General features: G+C 50.4%; 1 protein-coding gene across 1 annotated transcript in view; it reads left to right on the top strand.

The window, feature by feature from the left end:
- TCERG1L (transcription elongation regulator 1 like) overlaps positions 1–16,648 on the top strand; it is a 194,620-nt gene that overhangs the window by 142,021 nt on the left and 35,951 nt on the right. The window contains exons 7-8 of the mRNA XM_070470449.1: positions 2,340–2,494; positions 12,858–12,927. Of these exons, the coding sequence (XP_070326550.1) occupies positions 2,340–2,494; positions 12,858–12,927 (225 nt within the window). The remainder of the gene's footprint in view (positions 1–2,339; positions 2,495–12,857; positions 12,928–16,648) is intronic.

The raw sequence follows: 16,648 nt of genomic DNA, 5'->3' as shown, positions 1-16,648 counted from the left end.
TTTCCCACAGTAATGGACATGTTAGAATAACACAAATGTCCATTGCAGGCCCCACCTCACAGATGATGGAATGGAAATCACCGAGGGTGAGGGCAGCTCTCAAGGTCACCTGAAGGTCAAGGGCATGCCTAGAGCTGGAGGGTGCGTGAACTGAGAAGGCAGGTCATGGCCTTCTACCCGGATGACCAGGCCAGCAGGGGCCAATGCAGCGTGGGGGTCTAGGTCACGGCTGGCCGGATGCAGACCCTGATGCTGGCGCCCAGGACGGGGAGGGGTCAGGGTGAGGTCTACTGGTCATCAACCCTTGGAGACTCACACATCACAGCTCTGGAGGCCAGAATCCAACCCGTGTCCCATGGGGCTGAATCCAGGTGCGCAGGAGGCGGCTGGTTCCCTCCTGAGGCTCAGGGGAGACTCTGCTCGAGACTCTCTAGCTTCTAGAGGCGTCGGCATCCGCGGCCCCTTCCTCCAACATCAAGGCCAGAGTGGAGCATCCTCTGGTCTGTCTCCACCCACCGCCCCCCGTGTGTGTCTGTCTGTCTGTTTTCTGCTTCCATCCTCCCATCCCCTTCTCTGACTCTGACTCCCCAGCCTCCCTCTTCCTCTTATGAGGACCCTTCTGATGACACTGAATCTGCCTGGACAGTCCAGCCTACTCCCTCCATCTCAAGACAGGAACTTAATCACAGCTGAAAGGTCCCTTTTGCCCTGTAAGGTAACATTCATAGGTTCTTGGGAGTGGGATGTAGACCTCTTTGGGGTCGTTATTTGGCTCACCACTCCCATGAACCTGGCCTGGCTGTGGAGTAAATCAGACAGACCATCTAAAGGTCATTTCTACAAAGGGACCTGGTCTGCACAGAGTTTCAGAGCAGGAGGCTCAGCCCCTGAGCTGAGCCTTCTGTCTGGCCCATGGGAAGTGGCCGGCTGGTCTGAGCACAGAGGCTCAAGGGTGGGAGTGATCTTCTCTGTGGGAAGCAGACTGGTATGTGCTGCCTTGATCCAGAGAAAGGGCAGGTGACCAGGTGTGTCTGATGGTAAGGCAGGAGCTGGTGGTTGGGAGGCCAGGCAGTGCCCAGGAGTGCCCCCAATCCCTCAATAAATCAATGACCAGAGGGTTTCAGTCCACGAGAATTAGTCCTGCTCATTCCTGCAGCTTCTGAGGGGCCTGGGGAGAGTCCTGGTGCTTCCAGGGCCCTCAGAAGTCACTGTAGGAAGCTAAGATCCCGGGAGAGGAGAGGCCCAGTCGAAGAGGAACCTTCTGGAAGGCCCAGACCAGAGGCAGGACTGAACTCATTTCTCTGCACCATCACGAGACTGGTCACAGGACACAGCCTGAGCCCACTCTGGGGACCTTGACCGGCGGTGTTGTTGGGATGCACTGAGGCCAGGTCTGAATTCTTGTGTGCGTTCCCACGTTGCAGACTCACTCCGTGGGAAGGGAGCTCTTCCTTTCCTTTGTTTTTCTTTTCTTCACTATTTTTCTTTTGCAATCTTTCCTTCTCTCTGATAACCTTGCACAGAGATGAGGTCTTAAAATTGCCTATTATTCCTTTTGGACTTTAGTTTCCTACATGTGAAAATGCAAAGCTAATTCTTTGCTCTTCTGAGAAGAAAGCAGGATGCCAGGGCTGAGGTTGCTAATTCCAGCAGCCAGTTTGCTGGCTCTCAGCTGGGCAGGGATGGGCTGTGGCCTCCGTGTGGCTCCATGAACCCTGCTGTTCAGTGAGTGTCCAATCAGGGAAGTTTACCGGGAACCAAGGTCTGTGTTTCCTGGTCCTTGGACCCAGAGCCAGAGTGGCAATCCAACAGAAAGGAGAGCTGGCCTTTGGGAAGAGCTCAGACCTTCTGGGACCCAGTTAAGCCACTCACTTCTCTGAACTTTACTGTCCTTACCAGTGAAAGGAAGGTCAGGTTGCTATCTGCCTGTGAATCAAATGAGAGAATGTATGAGAAACATCTGAGAATCACCCTGAAAAGCCAGCTGTTGCTATTATTATTCATTCTTTGTGAAAATGTTACTTTTGTGAATGTGTGGATTTCAGCCCCAAAGGGCTTTTTGGGTGTGGATGCACGCCTACACTAACCTGCCTGCGAATGCAGGAAACACAAGAGACTCGGGTTTGATCCCTGGGTCAGGAAGGTCCCCTGGAGGAGGGCATGGCAACCCACTCCAGTCTTCCTGCCTGGAGAATCCCATGGACAGAGGAGGCTGGCAGGCTACAGGCCAGGGGATCGCAGAGAATCAGACCCGACTGATCAACTTAGAACACACACTATGGTGGTCTTTTTATGCTTGCCTTTGAGGGAGACTAAGAGAGGGTTCTCGATTTGCACAGGTGTGTGGTCTGGACGGGAGATGACCGAGTTTTCTTCTTCAACCCGACTATGCAGTTGTCCGTCTGGGAGAAGCCGATGGACTTGAGGAACCGCGGGGACCTCAACAGGATCATCGAAGACCCTCCCCACAAGCGCAAGCTGGAGGCAGCAGCAAGTAACTAAGAGACGGGGGGGCCTGGGCACCCACTTTTAGGGGAGTCTAGACTATACGTTCCCTGAGTGTGAGAGGAAAGCACAGTTCTCTCGGTTATGCTGGCAGTTGATTTTGAAGGACCTGTGTTCCCTGTTTCAGAGTTTAGTCATTAAGTTTTTATGGCACTTTCTGCAGAAACATTGATCCTTCCACGGGATCGGCTCTGGCATTTTCGTTGCATCACATAAAGTTAGGAACCCAGAGAAGGTTATCCTTCAGTCACTGGGGGCTTCCTCTCCAGTTCAGATGTTAGCCTGCATTTAACCTTTCCTCTTACTTTTAAAAGTTGTTTTCTATTATCAAATTAATGGGTATTGGTTAAGCATTTTAGAAAATGCAAAGCAGTCTCACCATGTAAACTCATCCATGGTGATCACTTTGATGTACTAGTTTTGTTGCTGGCCAAAATATTGGCCTTCTCTGCCCACCAAAGCCAAATGAAAAATACAGAGAGAGAGAGTTTGGAGGAAATACAGAGGTGGCTTTAATTCTCAACTGGCTGAGAGGGGAAAACAGCATGCTCATGCCTCCAGAACTGTTTCCTGCTCCAGGGGAAATCTTGTTGTTCAATCTCTCAGTGGTGAGCCCATGGACTGTAGCATTCCAGGCTTCCCTGTCTTTCAATATCTCCTGAAGTTTGCTCAAACTCATGCCCATTGAGTTGATGACACCATCACCCATCTCATCCTCTGTTGTCCCCTTCTCCTCTTGCTCTCAATCTTTCCCAGCATCAGTCTTTTCCAATGAGTCAGCCCCTTGCATCATGAGGAGCCTAGGGCCTTATGTAAGATGAGGGCTTGCAGTCAGGAGTTGGTGATGAGGAACAAAGCTCCTAGGATCTTGATTTCTTCCTCTTTTGTTTCAAAGCGGGTCACAGGCTGGTGTCAGCAACCCAGCGATTGAGTCTGTCAGTTCCCTGTCTCTGCAGCCTGCTTTCCGATTTGTAGCTACAAGGGGAAGGTGTTGTGAAGGTAAACCCCAGATGCAGGATGTATTTAGCACAGAGTCAAAGGAAACAGCGTGAAGTGTAGCTCCTGCAGGGCTAAGGGGCAGGAAAGCAAACTTAGCTGCGGGCACGCGGGGTTAGACGCAGTTAAAGTGAAAAACACTAGGAGTGTTCAGGCCTCCTCACTTTTCTCTTTATCCTCTTTATTCTCAGGAAAAGTCAGTCTTTAAGTCCTGTCCCAACTCTTTGAAACCCCATGGACGGTGGCCTGCCAGGCTCCTCTATCCATGAAATTCTCCAGGCCAGAATTCTGGAATAGGTAGCCATTCTCTTCTCCAGGGGACCTTCCCGACCCAGGGTCGAGCCCCGGTCTCCCACATTGCAGCCGGATTCTTTAGTCTGAGTCACAGGGAAGTTAAAGAAAAAAAAACTCATTCCTTTTTTTACTTTTTACTGCAACAGTTTCTTTGCTTTTTTCCCCCATCATTTCATTTTTGCTCCAGATGTTGTATGAATGCCCTTTGAGACTACATGTCATAATTGGTAACATGTAACCTTCTCCATCATGCACCCATTCCAGATCTTTGTAGGAAGTCTATCCACTCTGTTTGAAGGGTGCTTGAATTCACTGAAGTGCATGTGGAGAAGGGAAAAGATCCTTCCCAGCTGCAGAGGATTCCAATGCGTGACAGAGAGATAGCTGTTCGCAAGTTGCCCCAACAAATCTCGTTTTCCCGAGTCAGAGCAGAAGACTTTCCTGTGTTCAGAAAGGATCCCTCTGATTAGGTCTTACACATTTTTTATCAGCTGTGTTGGGAAAGGTGCAGTCCCTGAGCACGTGGGTTGAAATAGTCTTGGCTTCACTGAGATTTTGGGATCAGGGTTTTCCCTGACTGACCCACAGAGCTTGGTTGAAAGGCCAGGAAATGGAATCTTGACCCCTGGAATGAGTGTTTGCTTTAGCTTAGGAGTGGTTTATTAGGCTTGCAGTATTTTTGAGCCCATCTCAAGTGATGCTAACACAGATAACAGAGATCAGCCTACACTTTCAGCTGGATCCAGAAGCATTTGAATGGAACTTTAGGAGAAAGAGTCTTAAAAGCTTCCTCAACATTTTGATCAGTGCTGAGGGACATGGACAGATTGCTCTTGCAAAGCTGGTAGCAGTCTGCTAAGATGAAGTGATTGATGCCAATAACACTGGCAACTGAAAAAGTACCCCCCACCTAAAAGTTGAGAGTTAAGTCTTATTCAGCAGAAACTTTTAGGACTTCAAGCCGAGGAGACAGCATCTCAAGTGACCTAGAGAGGAGTGTTCTGAGCAGGCTAGGGAGGAGCCAGGTTACATAGATGTTTTACAGCAAAGGTCAGGTAGTCTGAACACCTAAAGAGTGTTGTTAACTGCTCCTCAGCTTGTCTGGGGGTTTTCACACCCTGAGTCCCCCTGGGGCTGACTGCGGGGAGCGGCTGTAGGCTGCTGGCTGCTACGTCCTGGGTTTTCTCCTGGGTACTCTCCTTCCCGAGTGGCCTCGGGCTCCCCGGCTCGCACTGGAGGGCTGCCGTCACTGGTGACTGTGGCATCCGTGTTTACTGGTGTGGCAGGGAGTGTTCTCGGTACATTCCCCTCTCTCAAGATATGAGTGCACCCCTCCAGAGCATCAGCTCGAGTCAGCTGATTCTGAGAAAGGAATGTTCTAGGCGCACACCTCAGTTTGTAACACCAAGCTGTTCTCAGGGACAGTGAGAACTGGGCACGTGATTTTGCTTCCTCCTTTGACTGAGGCATCCATTATCTAAAAAGATGCTTTGCCTGCTGAATGAGGGCTTGAACCGAAACCCCTCACACGCAGACACCCGGCTGCTAACATCCTCACTCTGGAACAGGAGAGACCACCTGTGGGGGGGTGTCCCGAGACCTGCCAACCCCTGGAGGGCATTCAGGTGCAGTTTGTCACCAGGATACTTATTTGCAAACAATGTAGAAGCAAATGGTATAGGCCGTCTCCTCATCTCCTCGCTCCTTTCTGCTGCTTGCATTCTCAGAGATAATTGGGTGCTATTTCTTTTTTTTTTCCCAAGGCCTGGCAGGGATGAGAAAGGATGGAACTCGTTAGCAGTCAGGACATAGTTGTTCACCTGTTTTTCTGCTCTGGACCAAGTCGAGCCAGGGCTACGAGAGCAGAGAAGGGTGAGCAGGGTCATCCCCCACCCGGAGTCCTCTGCCCTTTGCAGGCTTCTGAGGTGGAGGACAGTGTTAGAAGATTAACAAGCATGTTAGAAAAGTGAAGAGTTTATTTGAGCAAAACTCGATTCTGATCCCGAAGCCCCAGACGGGAAGACGCTGGAGCCTGGGAAGGCTGGCCTGGTGCAGGCGCAGAGGCAGAGGCGGGGAATCAGCTACCGAGCTCCAGGGAGGCCCCCCTCCTCCCCAGCTGGTCCTGCTCAGCGGCCCCGCTGACCAGTAACCCTGACGTTCTCACTGGCTCAGACGTCTGTCCAATGGCCTCCTTGTATAGTTAATTACAACAAGAACGTGAATTATCTGGGTCATAGATCAGGGCTCCATTTCACTCTGCTGGCCTGAATCTCATTTTGCACTTAAAAAGGTGGAGAATGGAGCCTTAAATCTAACAGACACAGCGGGAAATACCCGACCCTTGTAGACTTAACACATCAAGGCGTTTTGTCTGCCACCATTGTGATGGTGGCCCCGGAACCACTCTACCCAGATAGATGTGCGATGATAAACTTACAAGCAGCTACAAAATGAGCTTTAACCTCACCTACTCTTATTAAAAGAGGAAGAGCTGCCTTAAGCAGTCTTAAAGTCTTTAACCTGAATCTTAAAGACATGCAAATAACCTCAGTTCTCAACTTCCGGTTGCGGAGCAAGAATTGACATTTAAATGGATAACTTCTAATTTCCTAAGATCCACTCACTGAAATTATTCTGTCTGCAGCAAAACAGGACAGGGAGTATTTCTGGAAGACTAATTAGTAATGAGCAGACAGAGTTGATGAGCTCAGGCCACGAGCAAGGTGAATTTTTCCCTGGCTGGTCACCTGTCATGACTCATCTAATGTTCTGACCCTAATTATTTTAAGAATCGGCTCTCGGGAAGATTGTTCTTGGTGTAGAATTTTGTTTTTCACGTTGTGTTGGAGTGTGAGTCATTATAGATTTGAATATGTAAAACCTGCTTCTTGTCTGAAATGGAACCATTAAGCATTCCAACTGATATTCATAATTTTTCAAGAGGAAATAGAATTTGGCAAAATATCTGCCACATTTAGGGTGTCCCTGGTGGTGCAACTGGTGAAGAATCCCCCTGTAGTGCGGGAGACCTGGGTTTGATCCCTGGGTTGGGAAGGTCCTCTGGAGAAGGGAAAGGCTACCCACTCCAGTACTGTGGCCTGCAGAATCCTGTGGACTGTAAAGTCCATGGGGTCACAAAGAGTTGTACACGACTGAGCGACCTTCACCTTCACTTTCTTTTCCAGGGTTTGGGTGCGGACATCTTTGGAGGCCATTGGTCTGTAATCCTCTGTCTTTATACCTATTTTGACAGGAGAGGGAATTAAAGAAGCAGATTACTTGGCCTGCTCAAGGTCACATTTCTATTGAGTGGGGGACCAGGGATTTGTACCCTGGAGGCTCTGACTCCAGATCCAAGGAGGGCCAGCCTGGCCAGATGTCTAATGCGCCTTAGATAAAAAGGGGCTTCTGGAAAGCATTCTGCTTCCTGCTTGACACAGAAAAGTTGGGTACAGGAAACCAGGCACTTCCACCCTGCTTTGTTGACCCGTGATAGACCTGGCAGGATGCCGCTTGGCTTAATTGCTCTGTAAACATTTCAGCCGTTTATATTCAAGGCAGATGTACACTGATGATGACTTTCATTTCACAAAGAAGGGCATGAAACCATGCCTGTGAGTAAACACAGCTGTGACCTGTGAAAAGGTCGCTTTCCTGAGCGCTGTTTGCTCAGCAACAATGCATCGCTCTCACGTCACAGGGGGCCAGGTGGCCGCTGCTCAGCAAGACCTGGGACTGCTGGCAATGCAGATGCTGGTTGTTCCCCAGAGTCAGGGAAGAGCATCACCGCTCGTCCACGAGGACTCTGGTGGACGAGAAGGGCTCGTCCCACGCAGGTCACCTGGCCCCTCTTTGGGAGGAACCCCGGCCATCACCTGCCCCATGCTCCATCCACACCTTGGCAGAAACAGGTGGCCCCGCCCGTGCCTTCTCTGTGCAAAGAATGAGCCAGACTTCTTGTTTGGTTAACACCAAACAAGATTGTCAGATTGGCACCCGCTCTGATCAGTCCTTGTAGCAGGACCTGGCGTAAAGCAGTTAAGTGTAGACAGGTCATCCCTGCAGAGAATCCCTCACTGACGAAATTTACCAGGTACCCTGTGATGCACAGATGGGCACAATAAAGGACAGAAATGGTATGGACCTAACAGAAGCAGAAGATATTAAGAAGAGATGGCAAGAATACACAGAAGAACTGTACAAAAAAGATCCTCCCGACTCAGATAATAACGATGGTGAGATTAGTCACCTAGAGCCAGACATCCTGGAGTTTGAAGTCAAGTGGGCCTTAGGAAGCAACACTATGAACAAAGCTAGTGGAGGTGATGGAATTCCAGTCGAGCTATTTCAAATCCTAAAAGATGATGCTGTGAAAGTGTTGCACTCAATACACCAGCAAATTTGGAAAACTCAGCAGTGGCCACAGGACTGGAAAAGGTCAGTTTTCATTCCAATCCTAAAGAAAGGCAATGCCCCAAAATGCTCAAACTACCACACAATTGTACTCATCTCACATGCTAGCAAAGTAATGCTCAAAATTCTCCAAGCCAGTCTTCAATAGTACATGAACCGTGAACTTCCAGTTGTTCAAACTGGATCTAGAAAAAGTAGAGGAACCAGAGACCAAATTGCCACTGTCGGTTGGATCATCGAAAAAGCAAAAAAGTGTCAGAAAAGCATCTACTTCTGCTTTATTGACTATGCCAAAGCTTTTGACTGTGTGGATCACAACAAACTGTGGAAAGTTCTGAAAGAGATGGGAATACCAGACCACCTGACCTGCCTCCTGAGAAACCTGTATGCAGGTCAGGAAGCAACAGTTAGAACTGGACATGGAACAACAGACTGGTTCCAAATCAGGAAAGGAGTACATCAAGGCTGCATATTGTCACCCTGCTTATTTAGCTTATATGCAGAGTACATCATGAGAAATGCTGGACTGGATGAAGCACAAGCTGGAATCAAGATTGCCAGGAGGAACATCAATAACCTCAGATATGCAGATGACACCACCCTTATGGCAGGAAGTAAAGAAGAACTAAAGAGCCTCTTGATGAAGTTAAAGAGAAAAGTGAAAAAGTTGGCTTAAAACTCAACATTCAGAAAACTAAGATCATGGCGTCTGATCCCATTACTTCACGCCAAATAGATGGGGAAACAATGGAAACAGTGACAGACTTTATTTTCTTGGGCTCCAAAATCACTGCAGATGGTGATTGCAGCCATGAAATTAAAAGACGCTTGCTCCTTGGAAGAAAAGTTAGGACCAACATAGGCAGCAGAGACATTACTTTGCCAACAAAGGTCCATCTACTTAAAGCTATGGTTTTTCTAGTAGTCATGTATGGATGGGGAGAAGGCAATGGCAACCCACTCCAGTACTCTTGCCTGGAAACTCCCATGGATGGAGGAACCTGGTGGGCTGCAGTCCATGGGGTTATTAAGAGTCAGACACGACTGAGCGACTTCACTTTCATTTTTCACTTTCACGCATTGGAGAAGGAAATGGCAACCCACTCCAGTGTTCTTGCCTGGAGAACCCCAGGGATGGGGGAGCCTGGTGGGCTACCGTCTATCGGGTCGCACAAAGTCAGACACGACTGAAGCAACTTAGCAGCCGCAGCAACAGCATGTATGGTTGTGAGAGCTGGACTGTAAAGAAAGCCGAGTGTTGAAGAACTGGCGCTTTTTAACTGTGTTGGAGAAGACTCTTGAGAGTCCCTTGGACTGAAAGGAGATCCAACCAGTTCACCCTAAAGGAAATCAGTCCTGAATATTCATTGGAAGGACTGATGTCGAAGCTGGAACTCTAATACTTTGGCCACCTGAAGCGAAGAACTGACTCCTTGGAAAAGACCCTAATGCTGGGAAAGATTGAAGGTGGGAGGAGAAGGGGACGACAGAGGATGAGATGGTTGGATGGCATCACCAACTCGATGGACAAGAGTTTGAGTCAACTCCGGGAATTGGTAATGGACAGGGAGGCCTGGTGTGCTGCAATCTATGGGGTTTCAAAGAGTCGGACACGACTGAGCGACTGAACTGAACTGAACTGTGATGGGAAGGAAGGTTCCAGAGCCTGGCGTGCAGCCACCACATCTGTAATGATGCTGTGTAAGCTCTCACCTTCAGTTTGCTGGGTGAGCAGGGCCAAGGCTTGTTCAGGTTTCTAGATGCCCCTGAATTAGTACCGATAAAGCGGTTATGTCCTATCTCTGCCTTCGAGGCCCAGGACATAGGAGAGACCGGAATATCACTTTTCAAAGCAGTTTCCCTCAGAAACTAGTGCTTCCCACTTCCCTGCCCACCTGGGCCTGCATGAGGGCAGCCGTTTTAAGGGGATGGAAGACATGTTTCTCGCAGCCTGAGAAGACTTCTGACTACCTGCCTCAACTTCCCTGTACACTCAGCACCTTTTCAAAAATGGACGTGCCCTTCCTTGCCCATTAAATGCACAAGGCAATGTATTGTGAAGATAGGTAGATCTTTGTGGGTATGCATATTTTTAACAGAACAGCTGAGGAGTTGACCTGCTGCACTTTCTGCTTCTCATCACTATGGGTATCTTTTTGGCAACCCCTCATATTCTGAGGGCTTCCCAGGTGGCACCAGTGGTAAAGAATCCTCCTGCAATGGAAGAGGGCCACGTTCACTTCCTGGGTTGAGAAGATCCCTGGAGGAGGGCATGGCAACCCACTCCAGTACCCTTGCCTAGAGAATCCAACGGACAGAGGAGCCTGGTGGGCTACAGTCCCTGGGGTTGCGGAGTCAGACACAAGTGAAGCAACTTAGCACGTGTGCACACGTGTTCTGAGCCCCTCCCTTCGCATCCCTCCCCACCTTGACTAGACTCTGACATCTCCACCAGGTCTTTCCAGCTGGTGGACTTCCAGGTCATTGGTTTTTCATGCCCACACAGGATACTGATAAGAATACCTTCGTACACATACATTTATCTCAGGAGCATTTATGAGTACTTTCATTGCATAAATTCATATTATTGGAATTACCAGGTCGAAAGGTACATGCATTTTACATTGTGACAGATATTGCTAAATCTTCCTCCAAAAAGATGGACCAGTTCACACGCCTGCTAATAGATTCTGCTACTCTCATGAGCACTGTGGATCATCCAACCTTAAGCTTTTAAAACCATTCATTGTGTCCATTGGCATTTCTGTAATTATGAGAGAAATTGAACATTTCAACTGGTTGATTGGCCATTTGTTTTGTTGTGTATTCTTGTGAAGTGTGTGTTGTCTTTCTCATTGAATTATGTGACGGTGGGGGGCACAGAGGTGTGTGTGGGGAGAGAGTGTGGGTGAGATGGAGCGAGCCCCTCCCCTCCTGTTAGCTTTGCTCTCACGAGGGTCTTTCTCCAGACTGCTGCTTCTCAACAGGGCTGGGGAATGGGGCGCTCTGTCCCCTGGAGGACTTTGGGTGATTTCTGGAGACTTGTGGTTATCAGTACTGGCAGGGGTACCAGGCGTCCGGGGATAGAGACCAGGGATGCCACTCAGCCCCTAAGGTGCACAGGACGCCCTGTCATCCAGCCCACGTGTCCCTGGTGCCAGGGCTTGGGGGGCCCTGCTCTGGGCTCGAGGTCCCGCCGAGGGAGTCTCCTGGGTCCCCTGACTGTGCTGCGCTGGGCAGCGCAGGGTCTGGCATGGACAGGCTGTTGGTGGGAAGAGGCCGCCAGAACCCAGAGGCTGGGTGGACCGGGCTCGCTGGGCGCCTCGAGGGCGTGACCCACATCTCTTCTCATCTTGCCTCAGCCCCACACCACACACTGAGAGCCAGCCGGAAAATGCACGGGGCGGGAGCTGGAGGCATTGTTGGGGCTGCAGACAGTGCGCACGGACAACTGTCGGGTTTCATGAAAAGAAAAGCAGTGGAGGGCTTCTCCGCCAAGGGTATTCATACTTTCCCCATAAACGTCACATTCTTTACCAGCTCGTTACAGAGCCTCCCCAGGAAGGACGTGGGTTCAAGCCTCGTGGTGCGGGCGGCAGTGCCCCTGGGCCCGCTGGGGATGTGCTTCCAAGAAAGTGGCTTCCTGGGACGACAGACACAGAATGAAAAGCAGGCGAGCAGGCAGTTGTGATGCCAGGAGCGTCTGGGCATCGTTCAGCCTGTCAGGACCGAAATAATAACGCTCTGGAACCATCTTTATACTCATTTTTCCTCTTTCCTTTTGGAGACAAATATGAAACACCCAAGCACCTTTTTACTTTTTCATTCCGAAAGCTCATCAAACATTTACAGGGCCAGCCTCTTCAGGGTGTAAGGAAGGGACCTGACTTCAAAATCAATCTGGCTCTTAGAAAGTAGACACGTAGGCAGCAGCAGTCTGCAGCCATGTGCAGAGAACCCGGGTCCTTCACTGCAGGAGTCAAAGGGGGAGCCTGGGTCTGCGGTTCAAGCACAGGGACACGGAGGCAGCTTGGACAGAAGGGCTGTTCCAGGCCCGCGTCCTGCGAGGGGTGGGATCAACTGGACGCACCCCCTCGCCCACCCTTCTGGAGGGTCTGGCAGTCTCTCCACGGCCATCAGCTAGAGATGACTTTTCTGTGCACAAAAGCAGCACAGATTTCTCTCCTGCTGAAATACAGAAGGAGTACACCCGCTAGTATAGTTATAGGATGGAGGTCCATCTTTAAGGGAAACCCGCTAGTATAGTTATTATAGTTATAGGATGGAGGTCCCTCTTTAAGGGAAACCCACTAGTATAGTTACAGGATTGAGGTCCAGCTTTAAGGGAAACCCGCTAGTATAGTTATTATAGTTATAGGACGGAGGTCCATCTTTAAGAGAAACCCGCTAGTATAGTTATTATAGTTATAGGATGGAGGTCCCTCTTTAAGGGAAACCCGCTAGTATAGTTACAGGATGGAGGTCCAGCTTTAAGAGAAACCCACGAGTATAGTTAAAAGACTGAGGTCCAACATTAAGAGGACTCTGTTTTCCTAATTTCAAGCTGAGTCTGCTGGAAGTGGTGCTTCCCGGTGGCTTGCCAAAGCCACGAGCTCCGTATTGACCGTGCGAACCTGACTTTCTTTCAGCCGAGCCCAGCGATGGATCAAGTTCTGAAGATGGCAGGGAAGACCCAGACGTGAAAACCAAGAGGAATCGGTAGGTGGCCACATACTTCCCCGTGCATCTTTCCTTGAGAAAGGAAAGGATCATTTTGACTCTGTTGACTGAGTCAGGAATGGGTCCAACCCCAAACAGAGGGTGGGGGTCCCAGCCACTCTGCGGGCCCCACGTCTGCAGTGGACAGTGCCTCCCTCCCCACCCTCCCTGGGGCCATGCTCAGCCCTGGCCTTGCTTCCAGGGCCCTGAGGAGTGGACGGAGCCATCGAGGTCCCACGTGGGGCTGGGTGAGGGGTGGGCCGGGGGTCCTGCAGCTCTGGGTCAGAGGTCCGGCTCTGTGGCTGGCTGGCATCGTGACTTTGGGCAAAGTAACTCCACCAGGTCTCCATTCAATAACGCCATTCAGGTTGATTCTCAACTCAAATCCTATGTGTCATCAGTGAGGCAGCTGATGCCTGGGTGAGGATGGATGGCTTGCAGTGGCTGCTGGAGAACATGTTCTCCACCCAAGTTTTCCTGTTACGACCTGTTGCAGGCACAGCACAGAAGGGAGGAAGTCAGCCTCCCTTCAAGCCAGGGGTGGCTGTTCCTGCTTTGGCCATCCTGGAAGACTGGTCTGTGGCCCTTCCCTACTCACTTCCAGGCAAAGGAGTAAAATTCGAGGTCTGTGAGTCTGAGTTCCTGGAAAGGCAGGTGGATGAAAGGCACGGGGCAGGGAGGATGAGGGGGGTTGAAAGGGACCCGCAAGACCACTTTCTGAGCAGACGTGGTGCCGATGACCACAGAATGGTCCGCGTCCCGCCCAGTCCTGGTCCGGGGGTCCAGGCACCCGCTCCCGTCAGGGGACACACCAGGCCAGCGGCAGGAGTCTCAGAGCAGCTGTCAGGGTGTCTGACTCTGTGTCTTCTCTTTTAAAACGTGCCCTGGATGAGGTCAGACTTTTGCAACAACGTACGTGTACAGCAGTGAAGGGAAACAGAGTCTCGACCCGGAAGCGGGGCCCGTTCTCTCCTCTTCTGTCCTTGCCCCGTGGTTTCCTGGGGAAGGACAGTGGGAGAGGGAGGCAGAGAGGACGCCCCTGTTGGGGAGGAGGGCTGGCAGCGGGGTTCAGGGCTCAGGGACCAGGGCTGGACTCTTTGATGGCTGCCACAAACCTATGCAACCAGGGCTTCCCTGGCGACTCAGTGGAGAGAAACTGCCTGTCAAGCAGAGACAGACATGGGTTCAATCCCTGGGTTGGGAAGATCCCCTGGAGAAGGAAGTGGCAACCCGCCCCAGTATTCTTGCCTGGAGAATCCCCCTGGACAGAGGAGCCTTGTGGGCTACAGTCCATGGGGTCGCAGAGTTGGACACGACTGGGTGGCTAAATAGCAAAGGGCCCCTGTCCCTTTTGTTTCACTGTCTTTGGCCTTCCCCACTAGCACCCCTCACAAATGATTTTGCTGACCAGGTGTAGGCTTATGGTCACTTTAACCAATGCCAAGCAGACGCCACAGCAGTTTCTGAGAACAGTCCAGGGCAAGGTAAGCAGTGTCCTCCCCCAGTCCGGGGGGCAGTCCAGGTGGGAGGCAGGGCCTCCTTCTCCAGCTGACGGAGATCGGGGGCTTGCAGCTTGGCCGGTCTCTCTGCGGCGCTGGGGCAAGTCTGATCCCACCCACCCCACAGGCCTCTATGTTCTTAGGCCCCCAAATCCTGTCCTTACACAGTCACTCTTGGGGTGACAGAGGCCACAGAGTATGGATGCCAAGCGCCTTCGCTGTCATCAGGGGATCCAGGGACAGGAAGCAAGCTGTGATCACTTTACAGAGCCTGCGGCAGCTGCGTCCATCTCTGCGATCTTGAATAAATGCGTATAATTTTAAAAACAAGACAAGCTTACTGAGGCACAAGAGAAATAGCAATCTAGCCATTATGGGATGTTTTTAAACCTTTGCAGGAGGGAGGACTCACCGAGCTCCAGGGAACCAGGCAGTCCTACTTTGTCCAGTTCGCCTCATTTGTCTATGGGACTGGCCCCAAATTCTGCAGACTTGGCTTTTAAGTAATGTCAAAGCGTTCATCTCAGTTTTCATCAGACTTCTTCCATGAGTGGGCACTGACTCTGAAGCCATCACAGGGATTTTCATGGAGTTCTGGCCACCGTGGGTCCTCAGGCCCTCTTGGCACACAGGGTCCATGTGTGAGGGCAGCACCCAGACACCCGCTCCCGCCGCAGTTCACGGCTCACTCCCAGGTCACTCTGCTCTGTTCTGCCTCTGAGATTCGGGAGGGGAAAGCCTTCAGTGGATGTGCTGGGTTGGACTCAGGATCTGAAATGTTCTGGGAGTCCCGATCCTTCACTTCTGGGCCGCTTTACACAAACTGCGCTCACTCTGGGGGAAGTTTTGCCCTTGTGGGGCTTTTTCTGAAGCTCCCTCCCCACTGGGCCTGCTCCGTGGCTCAGAGCTCATCACCCGCAGGGGCTGACACCAGCATCGTCTTGGCCTCTTTGTCTCTTTGGGAAAGGTCATTGCCAGTACGCCCAAGGACTCCCAGGCGTCTGTCTGCTTTTGTGCATTTTTATTTAGTAGATGCTGGCCTAACTAGTAAGAGGCCAGGCTCCAGAGAACCTGCCGGAATCAGTCCATTTGACCTTCCCTGTTGTACGTGTGATGTAATTTCTCTCATCAAAATGCTCCTGCCAAGTATGACTCCAGCTGCCATATCCTGGCCTCTAAAGGACAAGGCAGATTTTGAAAGCTGCTGCCTGCTCCCTGCATCCTTGCATCCTTTGTACATCCTGGCCCGATTCATATACATTTTGGACATTCTTATGCAAATGGGATTAAATCAGCTGTGTCTATAATTCAGATCCAAATGATACTTTTCCTAACATTCCCTGGGAAGAGAAATATGTCACAGTGACAAGCTTTCAAATTACCCCAATATTTTCAGCTACCGGTGAGTGCCGGTTCAGACGGCTTGTTATTTACTGTTTAATGGGATGTGTTTGTGATGCACAATTGTGCACCTTCCCTGGGACCGGAAAATTGATTGTTTGCGTCTCCCCTTTGTGTGCAGTGCCCCGGGGTTCTGCTGGTTTCCCACGTGAAAGTTTTTTATTGTTCAGACCTGCTTTTCAAATGCACTATTTAAAGAACTTAGAATTTATTTCAAATAATTGAGTTGATTATTTGAAGGATTCAGCAAAAGTATGTCATTTGGTTTAAAAACTAGAGTGAGATTATCCACAAAACAAGTTAGAAAAGAAATTGCCAGTGGTATGCAGGTCTTCCAGCCCCGTCTCCATGTGCCAGGTTTTGCCAGTTGCTGAGCCAAGGGACTCCTGCTAAATTAATGGCTTTCCATAGCAGGACAGGGTGAAATTGCTCTTCTGAGTTTTCAAATATCATTGGCCCCACAGCTTTGGAAATTTATTTATGTTTTTATGCCATTTGGTATAGAAGTCTTTTATTATAAGTGACCAAAAGAAATCTCTTGGCTTGAAACATTTTTTTTTTCTTTTTTAAAAATGTTTATCTATTTGCTTGTCGTTGGCTGTGCTGGGCCTTCACGGCTGCACACGGCTTTTTCTGCTCGCAGTAGGTGGGGTTCCCATCCAGCTGCGATGCGGGCTTTTCGTTGCAGTGGCTGGTCTTCTTGCGGAGCGCAGGCTCTAGGCACGCGGGCTTCAGGAGTCGCAGCTCCCAGACTCTAGAGTACAGGTTCAGGAGCTGGTGCTCTGGCTTAGCTGTTCCCCTGCATGAGAGATCTTCCTGGA

This window comes from Odocoileus virginianus, chromosome 7 (assembly GCF_023699985.2).
Source record: "Odocoileus virginianus isolate 20LAN1187 ecotype Illinois chromosome 7, Ovbor_1.2, whole genome shotgun sequence".
Taxonomy (NCBI): Eukaryota; Metazoa; Chordata; class Mammalia; order Artiodactyla; family Cervidae; genus Odocoileus; species Odocoileus virginianus.
The sequence above is the reverse complement of the archived record's forward strand: the minus strand, read 5'-3'. Positions and strand labels throughout refer to the sequence as shown.